This window comes from Elephas maximus, chromosome 7, assembly GCF_024166365.1.
Source record: "Elephas maximus indicus isolate mEleMax1 chromosome 7, mEleMax1 primary haplotype, whole genome shotgun sequence".
NCBI classification, from domain to species: domain Eukaryota; kingdom Metazoa; phylum Chordata; class Mammalia; order Proboscidea; family Elephantidae; genus Elephas; species Elephas maximus.
The window spans coordinates 88,096,295-88,114,111 of record NC_064825.1 but is presented as its reverse complement, the minus strand read 5'-3'; the positions used below and the strand labels follow the sequence as shown (position 1 = coordinate 88,114,111).

The 17,817-nt window shown below is 36.1% G+C and overlaps 1 protein-coding gene across 6 annotated transcripts in view; it reads right to left on the bottom strand.

Moving 5' to 3' along the window:
- QSER1 (glutamine and serine rich 1) overlaps positions 1 to 17,817 on the bottom strand; it is an 82,198-nt gene that overhangs the window by 39,549 nt on the left and 24,832 nt on the right. For all 6 annotated transcript variants that reach the window (XR_007518234.1, XM_049890840.1, XM_049890841.1 and 3 more), the window contains exons 2-4: positions 11,565 to 11,677; positions 11,012 to 11,173; positions 3,912 to 7,598 (exon numbers count right to left, since the gene is read on the bottom strand). Coding sequence is in view for 5 of the 6 variants with exons in the window: in XM_049890840.1 (XP_049746797.1) it covers positions 3,912 to 7,598; positions 11,012 to 11,173; positions 11,565 to 11,677 (3,962 nt within the window). In the remaining variant the exon portion in view is untranslated. The remainder of the gene's footprint in view (positions 1 to 3,911; positions 7,599 to 11,011; positions 11,174 to 11,564; positions 11,678 to 17,817) is intronic.

Genomic DNA, 17,817 nt, shown 5'->3' with positions numbered 1-17,817 from the left:
TTTCATACTGCATTTGAACTCAATTTGAAAGGAAGAGGTATTGGTGAGAGTGACATTCTTCCCTAGTCTCAGCATTCAAGCAAGTCTTCACCTCTTTATATATTCCACTGGTCATTTTAATGTAAACATAGAAATGACTGTGTTAAGCACCTGTGCACCATCTTGCCCAAGTCTAGCATTTAGTTTACATTGATCCCAGGCAAGGTTCCATTGGTTTTTTTTTTCATAATGCAATTTAATAATGGAAGTAACAGATAATTTTTTGACAGTTCTTTCATCACAAAAATTACTATTATTTACTAGAAAACACTGTTATTTTAGAACAAGGAATATGCTCTTTAGGTATTTGAATAATTTAAAATCAACAAACAGGAGGAAATATCTTCTCATATAAGGACATCTCCTTCATATGCTAACATTGGCTGTAGCAGCAGGACATAAAAGCTAGCAAAAAGCCTACATTTCAGGAAATTTACAAGTGTTTAGGGTTGGTATCAATGAAATATCACCCTCCCCCCTTAAAACTTCCTATTTACCATGAACTCATGGAATTTGGGGTACCACAGGCCCATCATATCCTCTCTGTGATCTCATTCCAACTATTTCACATTGTGCGACGTGTGTGCAAAACTCAGAATTCTAGCCACAAAATTGAAGCAAAACCCTGCTACTTAACTTTCACCCACAGCCATCCCAATGTTCCATTTTTCTTTTACATATCCTCATTCAATCAACAAACATTTATTGACCACCTACTATGGTTCAGGCCTCAGAAATACGAAGATGAACATGTTGTGTGCTTTCAAGTCAATTCCGACTCATAATGACCACATAGGACAGGGTAGAACTCCTGCCCCCACAGAGTTTCCTAGGCTGTAACCTTTACAGGAGTAGATCACCAGGTCTTTTCTCCTGTGGAGCTGCTGAGTGGGTTTGAACTGCTGACCTTTAGGTTAGCAGCTGAGTGCTTAACCACTGCGCCACCAGATGAACATAAACTCATTGCCATCAAGTTGATTCTCACTCATAGCGACCCTATAGGACCAGGTAGAACTGTCCCACAGGGTTTCCAAGGAGCGGCTGGTGGATTTGAACTGCCAGCTTTTTGGTTAGCAGCAAAACACTTAACCACTGCACCACCAGGGCTCCAGATGAACATAGCAAAATAAGTTAATGTGTCAGGCTAAGTGCTTTATGTCTTTGAATCCTCCCCAAAACAAAACAAAGCAAAACACCTTGAGGCACATACTATGTACTAGATACTTTATCATTATCCCAGTTTATAGATGAGCTAAGGGCCTAAGGCCACACAGCTATTAAGTCAGAATTTGAACCCTAGGAGATTTAACTTCAAAGCCTAAATTTTTAACCATAACACTTCCCTGCCCTAAAGAGACTCATATGTAATGTAATTATATACAAATGTAAATAAGTTAAAACACAAAGATAAACATTTTCATGAATATTTAAGTACTGTGGGGTTCAGGAAACCCTGGCAGCATAGTGCTTAAGAGCTACCACTGTTAACCAAAAGGTCGGCAGTTTGAATCCACAGGTGCTCCTCGGAAACTATATGGGGCAGTTCTACTCTGACCTGTAGGGTCGCTATGAGTCAGAATCAACTCAATGGCAACAGGTTTTTTTTTTTTGGGGGGGGGGTGGGGATTCAGGAAAAGAGGAGTAAATACTTCCTGGAAGAGAGTAAGGTTGGCAAACGAACGTAGGAGGCACCGTTATTTGCGTAAAAATATGGTTAAGTGTCTGTCCTGTGATCTCAAGAACTAAGAGAGCCCTCTAGATAGAGAAAAGCATGTTCAAAAGTTCATAATTATGAAGGGGGTTCACAGGTCTAATAAACAATGAGAAATTCAGTCATGATGGAAGAAGGAAAAGTGAGAACGTAGAAATATAAGGGATAGATTTTAAAGAATTTTATGTATTGTTTTTATTTCTTTCTCATGAAGCAAAGAGAGGCGTTTTGAAGCAGAGAAGTAACAATCAGCTTTCCTTTTTTTATAAAGATAAATCTGAGGACAGGGCAAAGGATGAACTGGTGTACAAACTGGTGGGGAGGATTCTAGTTAGAAGTCTGCTGCAATAGTCTAAGCAAGAGATGACGGGTTCTTAGAGAAGAGTCAATGGGAATGAGGAAGGGTTTCGAAACTTCAAAGTCCAACTAGCAAGGACTAGATCGATGGTGATGATTTTAACTGAGATACTGATAATGGCTGTCTGGAAGAAAGTTTTAGACTAGAGATTACAAAAGGTTTGTTCTAGGAAGGAAACCCTGGTAGCGTAGTGGTTAAGTGCTATGGCTGCTAACCAAAGGGTCGGCAGTTTGAATCCACCAGGCGCTCCTTGGAAACTTGACAGGGCAGTTCTAACTTGTCCTATAGGGTCGCTATGAGTCAGAATCCACTTGAAGGTACTGGGTTTGGTTTTCGGTTTTAGTTGTTCTAGGAATGTAAGAGAAATATAATAGTGGGGAGGGAGTGTAAAGCCATACCAGGATTAGCCTCATACATAATGTCTTTGATTCTATGACTGACTACATTATGCTAATTCCCCTCTGTGACAAAATAAGAATTCTATAAAAATGTATTATGAGACATTTGTGCTAATAGGTTACTTGGAATAGCAATTGTCGTATATTAGTTTAGTAGTCAAAAGTAGTCTCACACAGGTCAGGAACCATCCCCGAAGACAACTCATCAGAAATGAAAGGGACTGGTCAGCGGGTGGGAGAGAGACACTGATGAAGAGTGAGCTAATTATATCAGGTGGACACTTGAGATTGTGTTGGCAACTCTTGTCTGGAGGGGGGATGGGAGGATAGAGAGAGAGGGAAGCAGGCAAAATTGTCAAGAAAGGAGAGACTGAAAGGGCTGACTCAAGAGGGGGAGAGCAAGTGGGAGTAGGGAGTGAGATGTATGTAAATTTATATGTGACAGACTGATTGGATTTGTAAACGTTCACTTGAAGCTTAATAAAGGTTATTAAAAAAAAAAAAAAGTAGTCTCACATCCAGAAAGAAACAGAGAGGGCATCAAAAAACAAGGTTTAACTCATAAAGCGCCATCCTCTTTATACAAAAGAACTGAGCAGGAATATAGGCTCCAGAGCCAAACAGTCCTGGGTTCAGAGTCCAGCTCTGTCATTTACTAACTGTGGGGACCTGGTCAGTTTATTTACTCTCAGTTACATCATCTGTATATTGGAGATATCAATGCATTCCTCACAACACTACTACTAGTTCCTGGCACTGAGGTGGAAGCTATATCATTATTATAAATATTTTTTCCTTAGCATGTTCCTTAAAATAGTAATTTTTATACTTTACTGTCAATTGTTTACATAAAGCAGTACTCTTTAAAACATGTCAGTTTTGATGGAAGAAAGAAAGAAAGTGGAGAATAAAATGGAGCACATACTCAAATATCTGGGCATATAGTCCGCAGCCAGCACAAAATTATTTTTATGTTAATAATGTTAAAGTGCATGCTGCATATAATGTAACCATATTTAATAGTAAAGTGCTAATCTTCAGGTAAAATGGGTGTAGCAAGAAAACGTGCCAGGTTATTACCACAACAGGGCCCTCAACACAATGCCTTATATCCGTAACTACCCCAAGATGTCTCACATTAGAGAAGTCTGGATAGCATATTGTTTACGTTTTGCTGCATGTGGCAGAAAGCCAAGAAAAACCAGAACTACGCAACATAAAACCCAGCACTTTCCTGTAGGCAAGGAACATTTAAAAAAATAAGTCCCTAAGATACCTACCTATGCATTTTGTCCTGAAAATTTATTTGCAGAACTGTTTTACTCTAAGAAAGCTTAAAATCCAGTCTATAGCTAGAAATATAATAATGAAAGTCATAATTATGAATCTAACTTTTAAAACTTACCTGTTTTCTTCTTTTTATCAGAAGTAGCATCCAAAGCAGTTAAGGTAGTAGAGATACTTTTATAAATATCGTGACTGGATACTCCAGGATCTTCTTCGTCGGAAGAAAATGAAGATAAATGTTCCAAGTTTTTAAGTTCATTATCCATTTTTTCTGATGGACTGTTAACCCCAGTTTCAGACACTAAAGACACGGGTGTTGTAGATAAAGTCTTTGGAAGAGGTGGGGGACAAAGTGTACGAACAATCTGCGTCCCCGGTCTTCTAGTCCTGTTAGGCATTCGTACAGCAAGAGTAGAAAACTGCTGCTTGGGCCCAGATTTCAGAAAATCTAAGAAAGAGGCAATAAATCCTGTTTTGACCTCTGGCTGTTTTTCCTCTACTTCTTTGATCTTTTGTCTCATTTTTTCTTGATGCTGATAACCATCATGGCAGCTTTCCGAGGAAGGAGGAGTATATGGCAAATATATATCTGTTCCCCTTGGATTCTGGCGTTTGCCGTGGGTAGGTCTTTTCAGCTGTTTCTGATTATTGTTGTCTTCTTCCTTAATTTGCCCCTTTCCTTTAGTTTTTTTCTTTTGAAGGTTAAAATGCATTAAATCTTGGTTTTCTTCTTCAATCTTGACGTTGATTGCATCCCCAGGTTGGGCTATAGCCAGCAGTGCAATTGCACTCCTAGTCGGATTCACTGACACACTACTGTCATCACTCCCTAAGGTAAATTCACTCTCTGATGTAGCACTCTCTCCACTTATACTTCTACTACTAGAAACAAATTCTTGGTTTCTGTTATTATTTAATGTATTATCAACAGGAACTTCACTGTTTTCTTCAGATTCATGATTGGTAGCAGAGTGTTTTTTGACTGAGCCAGAACTTTGCTCCTGGCCTTCATGACTTGGTCCAACCACTGATGAAGTTACTTTAGATGCTATATTTTGATCACGTGTTTCAGTGTGCTTTTGATCAAGGATAATTTTTGACTGAAGGGTAGGTACTGGTGAAAGATTGATGGCAATCTGACATCCATTTAAAGAAATTTCGTTTATATTATGTGGCTTTCCCACTGTGGGTGTTATAGAGTTAAAATCTGAAGTCACATGTCTGACATCTAATGTCTGCTGAAAATGAGATTTAGAATCACCTTCTTCAACAGCCTGAATACTTTCATTTGAAGTTGACCTGGAAAACTCAGAAGGTGTAACTCCACAAGCTGCTGCTGTAGCTGCTAAGATATCATCTACATTTGATAAGATATTTCTTTCATCACTGAGAAGCATTGCCTCAGGGAAACATATTGATCCAAGAGAAACAAACTGATTCTTGGACTCATGTTGATTTGTTTCATTAAAATGGTCCTTGGTTGTTAGATGCTGTTGTAATGGTTTTGAAGACTCAGAGAGGTTCATTTTCATAATTTCAGAATTTTGAGGATGGAGCTGCTGCTGATCGCCATTGCTCTGAATAATATGACCATCCATTTGAAGGAAAGGGTGTACTATTTGCTGAGGACTTTGAACACGTTGTACTTGTAACGATGCCTTTACTTGTCCTAAACCTGCCTGCAGTAATGACTGTTGAAGAATTTGTAAATCACAAGCAGAGTCTAAAAGGACCTGTGTATTAGGAACAGACACCTGATGGCCATGCCCTAGAGCATGAATTGGAATTTGGATCTGCGATGAAGCATTAATTATTTGATCATGCTGTTCCTGGATCTTGGCTTCAGGGACCTTACGCATAAGAGAATGTTGCTCATTGAGGTCTTTAGTATTTAAGCTTATTTGTGGAGCTTGCATTAAATTAGTTGCCTTCTTAATATCCAGGGTTGGTGTATTATTGACCTGGCCAATTTGCTGACTAAGTTGTGTCACTGATCCACCCATGCTTTCTTCTTTTTTTGACGCTTGTAGACCAATCCCAACAACTTGATCTTCAAGACGAGAATTACTTCTGATTACACTCTGAGAATACCTGTCATCTGCCTTTGATACCTTATAAGCTGATTCTTGGGCATTAATTTCCCCATCAGACAGCCTTTGGGTTGATGACTCAAGAGATGTTTGAGGTTGTAATACCTGTAACTCTTGCATTGGAAAATCATTTTCTTCCTTTGAAGATGTATAAACATTTGAGTCAAGCTTTCTTTCCGAGTAAGACTTTGCATCAGGGGAAGGTATATTATTCTGTAATGTCTGACAATGAGTAGAGGATGCAAAAGATGTTGACTGGACAGCAGGCAAATACTTTTGGGACTGGGGAGATGATGACCCTTGGGTCTGAGAATTTTGGGAAGAATGCAAAGAAATGTAATTCTGGTTTGGGCTAGATGCTGGCAAATTCTGAGAACGAGAGGCAGAAGAATAAGAAAGAGAAGGGGCTGTTAATGTTAGGGACTGCCCTGAAGCATAGCTTTCTGAAGGACTAACTGACAAAACTTGTGATTGAGATGAATAGCTAACCTGTGACTGGCTAACTGGTGATAAACTCTGAGAGTGACCAGATGAATAACTTTGAGACTGACTAGCTGAAGACAGATCTCTTGTTTGGGCAGGGTAATTCTCACTTGTAACTGAAGATAATACCTGTTGCTCATTAGGAGAATAACTAAGTGTCTGATTTTCAGAAGTTATAGTCTGAGATGACCCAGAAAAAGTCAATGTCTTGTATAAGGATGGCAACTTCTCAACCTTGCTAGACCTATAAACCTGTGAATGAACAATAGATGGCACATTATGTGGTTGCACTAAACCATAATTTTGGGACTGACTAACTGATAAAAGGCTTGGTAGCTGCGCTGTAGAATAAATCTGTGCTTGTCCTGGTATTACAGAACTCTGGTTATGTAAGGGTTTGGAATAGCTTAGTGTTTGCAAAGGCGGAATTACACTTTGAGGTTTGGGGGTCTTAGTTGACCTTGGTGGTTGTTTCATAGAACAGTTTTTTACTTTTGTAGAAGGAGGATACCCTGGTGATGGAATTGCAGATGAATAAGACTCAGCAAGTTCCACTGAGACCTGGGAGGTCTTTTGTTGCAATCCTCCATTGCTCACCTGAGTAGAATCTCCAACTGAGCTGCAGGATAAAGATGACTGTCTGGTTGTTTCCTGAAAATTAACTACACTTGCATTTGATAGATAACTATGTAAGGAATGCTGCGAACCAGTCAGTTGTGCCTGAATAGACTGGGTACCTGAAGGCCGCTGATGGTGTTTAATAACACTACATTCTCGAAGAAGAGCTCTTTCAATGGATGCAGTAGAGCTAGAAAAGAGAGTTGGATTGTAGGCTTGAGGAGTTTGCTGGGCTCCTCCAAGTGCAGAAGGCAACAAACTAAACTGAGGTTGTAAAAGATGGGGTGCAGACTCTTGAGCTGAGCGATATGTTGAAGACTGAGGTGGTATGCTGTTACTTAATGCAGAACTGCCCAGGCGCTCAAATGCCAAAGCAGTTGGAACAGTTCCCTGGGAAGTCTTGATTTGTAGCACAGGATCATGAGGATTTAAAATTCCATTTGATGTAGTGTTAAAAGTTGAATCCTGAAGCACCAAAGGTGAGGTGGTAGCAAAGTTTCTGTTGCTAAAGGTGGTAGGATGCTGGTAAGCAGAGAGGGCAGATGGTGGAAGCGTTCCAGTGGTTGGCAAAGGTCCAGTAACAAACAGCTCAGTTGCTGCTGAGGAATGCATACCTAATGAAGAGAAAGCACAAAGGTCTTTATAAAATGATAGCACAAATGCTTAAACATATATGTTTTCATAGTAGTGAAACCATCAAAATCTCTGTAAGACTGAAAAGCCTGATAAATTGGTTCTGCATGTAAATTTTGAAAATGACGTTTCAAAACAGCTTTCTTAAAGCAAAAACAAAGTTACAAAAGTATCAAAATTATAACTGTTATGTAAAAATGAGTTTACATATAGTTTACATATAGGCCATTTGGAAATTTAGAAACCAGTAAAAATGTACATGATCTCTAGTGATTTACCCTGCAATCCCAAAGCAAAATAATAACTGACAAACTAAAATGTATGTGACATCAAACTTGAAACATCAAATGCCTACATTTAACATGATAAATAAATCTAAAAATAACAGTAAGTTTATTTAAGACTGCAAAGTTTCTTTTATCAAAATACATGCATTTCAAATTTTAACTTCCTATTAACCACTTCCCAATAACAACAGATGCATGCTTGTCATGAAAGGCTGATCAGAAATGGATAAAGTACCATCAAGAAGAGAGTCTTAACATTTGAGGACAGAATTCTAGCAACATCAAAAAAAAAGAGTAAAAGTAAAATGTGTATACCTTTGTGATTCAAAAGTTTTCATTTCTAGAAGTTTATCCTTTGGAAATAAGTGGACACAAGGATATTTGTACAAGATATTCCTCATAGTTATTATTTATAATAGTAAGTGGAAAAACCCAAATGTCCATCAACAGGAGTTGTTGTGTGCTGCTCAGCCAATTTCTGACTCATAGCGACCCCCATGTGATAGAGTAGAACTGCTTCATAGGGTTTTCTCTGCTGTCATCTTTACTGGAACAGATTGCCAAGTCTTTCTCCTGTGGAGCTGCTGGGTCAGTTCAAACTGCCAACCTTTTCATTTAGCAGCTGTGTGCTTAACTGTTGTGCCACTGGATCGGTTAATAATTATGGCATATCCTAATACTATTGCCATAAACATTGACTTGGTGGATATATATGCTTTGACATAGAACAATATCCAAGAAAAATAAATATGAAAATATGAAATACTTTCCAAAAAGTTTAACTGTAGTTATGAATAATTATTTTTCATTTTATATGCCTTTTCATAGTTTTGTTTTATAGTGAGTTTACATTAAAAAAAAAAAAAAGAAAAGAAAATTGAGGGGAGGGAGGAAGATTCTCTGATCCTTTGAAAGAAATTATTCTCTCACTTCTTTCCAGTAAATGCCAAAAAAGTATTACTACTACAAAAACAAAACAATTCATTGCACTTGAAGGAAAAAACATTTGAAATTAACTTCTAAAATAATATAACCATAAGAACTACAGTAGACTTTAAAGATAATTTAGTTCAACTCCTTGCTATAGCAATGCAGAATAGGGTCCAGAGAGATGACGTGATTTGCCCAAGGTCACGGTCTGTTTAGTGGCATTTGTGAAACTCCGATCCACTTATTCCCCGGCTCTTTTCATTTCACTAGGTATCCCCTCTTTTGTGTGTGTTTGTGTGGAGAGGAGTAGAAATATAAAAAGTAGATAGCAATAAAGAATTGAAATTTAACTAAGTTTAAAGTTATAAATAATTGATTCAGCCATAATGTTTATTCTAAAGTAAGAACAGGTTTCATGTTACATATGTCATAACTGTGCTTAAGAATCAATGGTAACTGCAGTGGTAACTGACACCCTCAGAGTTATTCCTAGAATGTGGATGAGGCTAGTTATGAAGACCAGAGAATTACATGGGGCTTAAAATACTGGGCGAGGAGCTTCTATTACTTGAATTTCTTCTCGTATTCCACAGAGTAATGAAGGATCTTACTTGACACATTTCTGCATGATTTATTAGACCAGCATAGAAGGGAGTCCCAGAAGCTAGAAAATTTGCCACACTATTTTACTAGCAGAGCATATTTTGAAATGTATCTCATGTCATATTATAATCTCAGACATTCCAACCGAAAGATGCTCCTTTATCCTAACACATTAACACTAATACCCTCTTCCAACTAAGGGTATATGTATATGGTGTCCCAATTTTTAGATACAGTTTAATGTCTTCAAAACTCCATCAATATTTCTTTTAAGTGGGCATATGGTAGTGGAGCCTGTGGTGCTCTCGGGAAAAAAAGAAAAAGAAAAAAAAAAACCTCTATCTTACTAACCTGAGAATCCAAGGCCCTTCTGAATTCAATTATGGGGCCAGATACAAATTGCAAAAGTGAATTTTTGAAAACTGAAACCTAAAAAAATTACCAAAAAAATTGCACAAGATAAAAACATTTTATAGAAAGTGTTGGTTTACTTAGATGTGAATTAAAAGCTTTCTTGCCTTCATTAAACATATACAAAAAAAAACTTATATTTTTCTTTGCATTAATTTATTAAAATTCTTAGTATCAAGTTTTAGCATTAAGATACTGATTAACAGAAAGTCCAACTAAATACACAAAATGTAAAATTATTCCAGGAAGCAAAAAAATGAAGCTACTGTGTTTTTTTAAATTATTATTATTATTCTGTTTTATTTCACACTAAAATATTAATTACCCCTTAACAGCAGAAAAACTTGCTAAGGCATTTTAGAATCTCTGTGAGGGGAATTTATATCAGAATGATAAACTACTACTTCCTATATTTATGTTTAAAATATCTTCTTAAATACGCGCTGACATTTCTTATCCTTTGTTTATAGAAACAAACCTCCCCGCCAAAAAAACTAACCTTTATGTTGACCTGATTTATGTATATCTGTGTATATGTGTGTGTATATATATATACACATATATATAAAACATACACACAAATCATTTTTGAGGGGAAACAGTTGAGAAATAAAATAAGTAAAACAGTAGAAAAGGGCACATATACTTTGTAATTATTGTTGAGAAATGGGTACAATGTAATAAAATATGAATGTGTAATGGTTTTATTAAACTAAATAGTGATTTCACCTGTTCATTTAAGAATATTTGAACATTAACACTAATGATGAAATAAATCAATTCCAAGATTGTTTTTCAATACCATCTACCCAACCTGAAGTCACTAAACTAAATGAAATTTAATCTTCGCTCCTTTCAAGCAGACAAGTATCTACTTAAATTGTCAGATATAAGCTTTACATCAAGGTATATCTCTAATAATATCTACCTTCTTCAATGTGAACTTGTTTAGTTTTCAACCAAGGGCTAAAACTGAATTCCTGCCAGGAACAAATGCTTGAATTTTGTCTACTTTAAAATTGTGAAAAATTTCAGGTTTTAAAGTTCACTGGAAGATCAATAATTAACATCACTCTGGGCAACACTACCTTGATGTGGTCATACAGAGTATATTTTTGTCAGTGTTTTTAGAAGATTTAAAAATTCCAAAAAGAAAGAATTACCTGTCTGCCAGGATGGAGCCCTGAATTGTGGTAAAAGAGTAGTTCCTGAAGAAGCAGCCTGAGCAGTTCGGGATTCAACAGCAGAGAGAAAATTCATCACTGAAGATTCTTTAGTGTTAGTGATGGCACTGTTCACATTTGTTTCAAATATTCCAGAAAGACCTACATTTAAAGATAAAATATATCTCAAAGAAAAAAAAAACATATACTTAAATAAAATTATATTCCTATTATTTTAAAAAGGAATTTCTGAAAATTGAGGCCAAAAAATTCTACAACCCTAAGCTGTTTAATTTTGAAAAAGCAAATATTAATTTGACCAAGCACATTTATAATTTAACATTTCCAAAGTTGCAAAAAAATCTCCCAACCTATTTTCTAGATATTCTCTATCAGTAAAAGACATAGCTTTTAATCTGATTTTCATTTTAATACTTCCCATGGTATGTTTACACCCAAACACATTCATAACCTAACACATGCAAATTTTTTTTTTTTTTTCTTATTCACTAAATGGTCCCAGATTCACAGCATATTTCATGAGAACTGTTACCAGTTGGCTGAGGTGTGGTAGCATATCCAGGAAGCTGGTGAGAGGCTGCAAAAGTCTGTCTCTGAAGGAGATCTGCTTCAGAGTGTGAGGGATGTCCTTCTTCATAGCTTAAACTAGAGGATATTAAAACACAGTGATCAAAAACATATACCCAAACCATATGCATATCAAAAAATTTCTAGGATACCAACTCTCAAAAGTGGCAGTAGTCTTTGACCAAATCCCTGACCTGTATAGATCAGTAGATCAGTCTGACAATACTGTCACAATGGGAAAAATACATTGAAGATATAATTGGAAGAAAAAAATCCATAATATTTTCCTTAATTCAACTTTATCTCCAACAAAGCCCTTTTGCAGGGACAGACAGCATGGTACAGTGGAAAGAATAATATCCTAGAAAACAGGGAAGCTGAATTCATTGTCCAAGCTCTATTACTAGTTTACAGTGTGACTTAAACAAGTGATTACTCACTATGGGACTAATTTCCTTATCTGTATGAAAAAACGGCTTAGACAAAATTAACTCTAAGGTCCGTTTAATTCCAACATTCTATGGAATCAAACCATTCAAATGAATTAATTAACATTCTTTCCAATTACTCACCTATATAATTTCAAACATTTTAAGCAACTGTTTAAATGCGTGTACAAGTTTTGTGTAAACCTAAGTTTTCACTTCACTTATTAAGCAAATATATAGGAAGGCGAATGCTGAGTTTATGGTAATGTATGTTTAACTCTCTAGAAACAATCTGTTTTCCAGTGGATTTCCAAAGTGGCTGTACCATTTATTTTGTGTTCTTACCAATTAATGTATGATTTTCAGTCACTCACATCCCTTGTTGACTAGGTATTGTCGATTTGTTAAAAAAATTTTATTTTAGCCATTCAAATTGGTGTGCAGTAGTATCTCACTGGTTTTGTTTTTTGCATTTCCTTAATAACTAACAGTGTTATCTGCTTATCTGTCATCCAGAAATCTTCTTTGGGAAAGCATCTACTCAAATCTTTTACCCATTTTTTACTGGGTTGTTTAGTTATTGAGTTTTGGGGGTTGTTTATATATTCTGGAATCAAGTCCTTTACTAGATACATATTGCAAATATTTTCTCCCAATCTATGGCTTATATTTTCATTCCCATACAATGTCTTTAGAATTAGAAGAGTTCTTAATTTTGTATCAACTTTTTATTTTCTAGATTGTACTTTTGGTGTTGTAGTCAAGAATCTTTGCCTGATCCCAGGTTTCAAAGATTTTCTCCTGTTTTCTTAAGAACTGAAAATATGTTCACACAAAAACTTCTACATGAATGTTCATAGCAGCTATTCATGATAGCCAAAAAGTAGAGATAGCCCAAATGCCCACCAACTGATGAATGGGTAAACAAAATGTGATATAGCCATAAAATGGAGTATTATTCAGCCATAAAAAGGAATAAAGTACTGATACATGCTAAAACTTGGATGAACCTTAAAAACATTATGCTAAGTGAAAGCCAGTCAAAGAAGACCACGTATGATTCCATGTATATTAAATGTCCAGAATAGACAAATCCATAGAGACAGAAAGTAGATTAGTAGATGCCAGGTGCTGGAGAAAGACAAGAATGGGGAGGGACTGCTAACAGGTATGAGGTTTCTTTTTGGGGTGGTGAAAATGTTCTGGAATTAGTGATGATAGTTGCACAGCCTTGTGAATATACTGAAAACTACTGAATCGTATACTTTAAATGGTGAATTTTACAGTATGTGAATTAAATCTCAATAAAAAGAATAGTCACTCAGTCTTACTGATCCTTGCTAGTTTTCCATGAACTGACCTATACAGATCAGTAGATCGGTCTGACAATACTGTCACAATGGGAAAAATATATTGAAGATATAATACGAAGAAAAACAATCCATACTATTTTCCTTAATTCAACTTTATCTCAGAGACACACTATCAAACAAGGTGGTTATAGATGAGCCTTCTTGCCATGTACATCTTCAGTCTCCTATGATCTGCACACATCTCCATACGCCATATAACAGTGATGTTAATCTGTATATAATATCCTTCTTGTTTTAAAATAAGTTTTCAGAAGGTATTACAGCTGATGACCACTGTTTTGTTGAGTCTTTGTTTATTTTTTAAGTAAAACCCAATTATTTAAAAAAACTTATGCTGAAGAAATAAAACCACATGCCTCAAAACATGGTCTTTGTTTCTAATTCCTACATTTGGACTAGTATATGATCTTCTTTGAATACATGTACATTTGCTTAAGAAAGGACCTGGTGTGGCCCAGCATAGCCTTTCCTAGCCCCTAAACTTTAGATAGGTGGTAGGGATACAGGACTTTTCCCATCCTCTCCAAGCACCAAACATTACATGAGCTAAGGCCTAGGGAAGTAGAATGAACCGAAGAATAAAGGTTACATCTTCCTCAATCTTCATACTCCTAGCTTAGCATAAAATTTCAATCAACCATCTTCTCCCCACACACTCTTCAGTGGGGTGCTAACTCAATCTTTAGAATAACGAAGGTCAGAATATTGCAGGGGAAATATAATGTTTTCTTCAATTGCTGTCACTTACATTCCAAAAATATCGACTTTTTCCTCAAAATCAAAACAAACCAAAAAAGATAAATTATTCATCATTACCACTCTCTACTTAAGTATGAATATTCTTTCCCTAACATAATTCAATTTAACAAAGAAAATAATATTTTAGGGCAGATGAGAAAACTGAGACAAAAATCTAAAAATGGCAATTCATGGAGTGAAGATGGTATATGCTCCTAAAGGAAACTGCTTTTGAATACACTATTGAGAATATTTTGTTTCATATCCAGATGTTAATAACACATACAGATCTATTCCCTGGGTAGCCTACTCTTATGTCCATAATGCTTAAGAAATAAAGTACATTATAAGTTTAAAAATCAATTAGCAAAAGTTCCATGAAATATTTTAAAGCCCAGGTAAAGAAGCATTAAGTTATTTAAGCAGTGAATGAATAGTTTTTGCCTTCACTAGTCATATCATTTTCTTAATGTCAAAGAATCTGGCCACTGGAAACTCTCCTCAAGCTTTGAAAAGACTGTGTTAGATATATCAACTTTTTCACAACTGAGAAAATTAAGAACCCCGAATTGGAAGTTCAGAGCCCCCGATTCCAGTCCTGATTTTGCAAATATGCTACAAGACTTTGAGCAAAGTCACTTAATCTTTTAGAGTTCTAGGTTTCTTATTTAAGAATTCTAATGTTTTTTTTTTTTTTAACGTTCTTTGCAATTCTGATACTCTGAATTAAGCTAAATAACTTTACTTCATCTAGCACATATGTACCTGTATTCTCTAGCATAAAATCTGTCTTCTAAATTGAGTACAGAAATAAACATTGAGTTCATTGAATTAACCTTATGTGTGGAACTGTAGCATGCCTCTAGATTCATCCATTTCAGCATGCTCGACACTTTTTCATTCAACTTAAGTAAGTTTTTCTCCCATTAGATGCCAAATATTTTATATGTATCCTTATTTTATTTTAGCTAACCACAGTGTGAGAAAAACAAAAGCCTGAAGCCTAGAAATAATCATCTCTTATTAAGGAATTCTTAATCGTGAAATTGAAAAAAGTTCATTCATGAACTTTGAGGAGCCAGATCGTGGAAAATTATATGTCTAAATAAAGTTCTCACAGAATCTCTCAAAAATTATTTATCAGTAATTCTGGGATGGGACCCTGCAAATTTCTTCTAAAAAGCTCCTGAAGAAGTTCTGTCGTGCTCCTGCAGTAGAGAATCGCTACCTTAGAAAGATAATCTGATAGGCAGTGTAGAAAAGTGAAAGCAGAATGACCAACATCCTACAGCAGAAATCCAAGTGAGAAATTATATGGACAGAACAGTGGTAACTGACATTTGAGAACTCTTAAGAAACAGAATTGACAAGACTTGGCCAATGGTGATTTGTGGGGGAAAACAGAATGACAGCAAGCCACTCACAGGTTGAACAAATTTTTAAGGGTTCAATTTTGGATGCATTAAGTTTGAGGTGTTCATAAGTAATATGACAAATACTCAAAAGACAGTTAATGAACATTTCCACTTACAGCTCCGGAGATAATTTTTCCCCCTATTTTTTTTTGTCTTTTAGATGAAGGTTTACAGAACAAACTAGTTTCTCACCAGTTAGTACACACATTGTTCTGTGACACTGGTTAACAACCCCACAACATGTCAGCACTCTCACGAGAGATATTTGAGCTAGAAATAAAAAAATTGGGAGTCCTTATCAATTGGGCTTTTTTGAAGTCCTAGAAGTAGGCAGAACTGCCTAAGATCATGTTGCAATAGAAGTGGGCTGAGGACAGAGTCTTTGGAGATCCTACCTTTACACATATAACTGATGATATTAATTAATTAATCTCAAGGATATTATCTGAAATTCAAAATACCTTGCAACCCGGCTAAAATCCTACCCTCTCTCTTCCTACTCAAGATATCATAGAAGAACATATATGAGAGTAAAATTATTATAGGGATCTGCTCTATTTTACTTAAAGAAACAAGGCAATAATCCATAATTTATTACTTTTACAATGTATTACTTAAAATATAAATTTAAGGGACAGAAGGAGAAAAAGGAAACCACAAAGGAGAATGAGAAAGTTTAACTCAAGGCTTGGGAGGAAAACAAGGAATGGGGTCTCAAAAAATCAAGGAAAGAGTAAGTTTTAAGAAGGGAAGGATCACCACTAAACACTGCAGCAGAATCAGGCAAGAGGAAAACTGTTAGAGAAAATAGTTATCAGACATCAATCATCACTATAACACAGATATTACCTTCAGGCACCATTATAATATACCCCTTCCCCTCCAAACTAGAAAGTTCTATAGACCTGAAGGCTATAACAAAAACAGAAAAAGCAAACTGAAACAAGGAAGCAGTTATAATGGCATACAGCAGGCGCAAGGAGTAGGGGAAAATACAGAAGAAATTGTATGTAAATCATAATTTAGAGTCTATATCTAAAATGCTTTTTGATTTTTACTCTACCTTTGATCTTAAATTTCATATTGAAAAAGCCCTTATTATACTGGCAGTTATAACTGTAGGACATCTCTAACTTATCCATTTCCACACATTCATTATTTTTCAGTTAACTCCAGTCAACATATATTTATTGAGTACATACAACACATATTTATTAAGACATACACATGACAAAGGTCCAGCCATCAAGACCATGTAATAGTGAGGGGTTAAACAGGATACATATGTGTAGCCTGTAAAATAGAATAAAACAAAAAATATGGCAAAGAATGATAATTCATTTCTTTATTCAACACATTGGATGTTATGTGCCGGGTACTGAGGAAACCACAGTAAACAAGACAATCACTGCCCTGGAAGAACTTACTAGATGAGATGGAGTAACAAATAACAGGAAACAAACTATTAATTACAAACTCTATCTAGTAAAGGAAAAAAAAGGGGCTACAGAGACAGAGAATGATGGTGAAAAGAGGACAGAAGTGATCAGCGAAAGAGTCCCCGAAGGAAAAAAAAAAAAAATTAGCCCTGTGCCAAACCACAGGAAGAGAAGAGGAAACAGCTATGCAAAAGTCTGAGGTGGGAAAGAGTTGGTACATGGAGAAGCTAAAAAAAGACCAGCATACTTTAAGTGTGCTGAGGGAAAAAGATAGCAAGTGGAGAGGTAGTAGGCAAGGGTCAGGCATGTGGAGCCTTATAGGTTCAATAAGGAGTTTGGCTTTTATTCCAAGTGCAATGGAAAACAACTGAAAGATTTCCAAGCATGGGAGTGACTAAACTTACATTTTAAAGTGATCACACTAGCTGCTACCTGGAGAACAGACCAGAGAGAGTCAAGAATGGAAGCAGGGAGTCCAATTCATGAGGATTTGGTGGCAGTCCAGGTAAAGGATGATGGTGCCTTGGACCAGAATGATGATAACAGAAATGGAGAAAAGTGGAAGGCTTTGGGATATATTTTGAAGATGTAACTTGTGGATACATTAGAGGGTAGGGCATGGGTTGGTTTAAGCAAGTGGATGGATAATGGCATCTTTTATTGAAATGGGGAAGGACTGTGAGATGGGGTAGAAAACAGAATTAACGGGGGGGGGGGGATTATTTTGAGACATGTTAATTCCTGGAAAGTTATATACTGGTAAAACATCAAAGTATCAGGTAAGCATGTGGATGTAAGTCTAGAGCACAAAGGAGATGTCTAGGC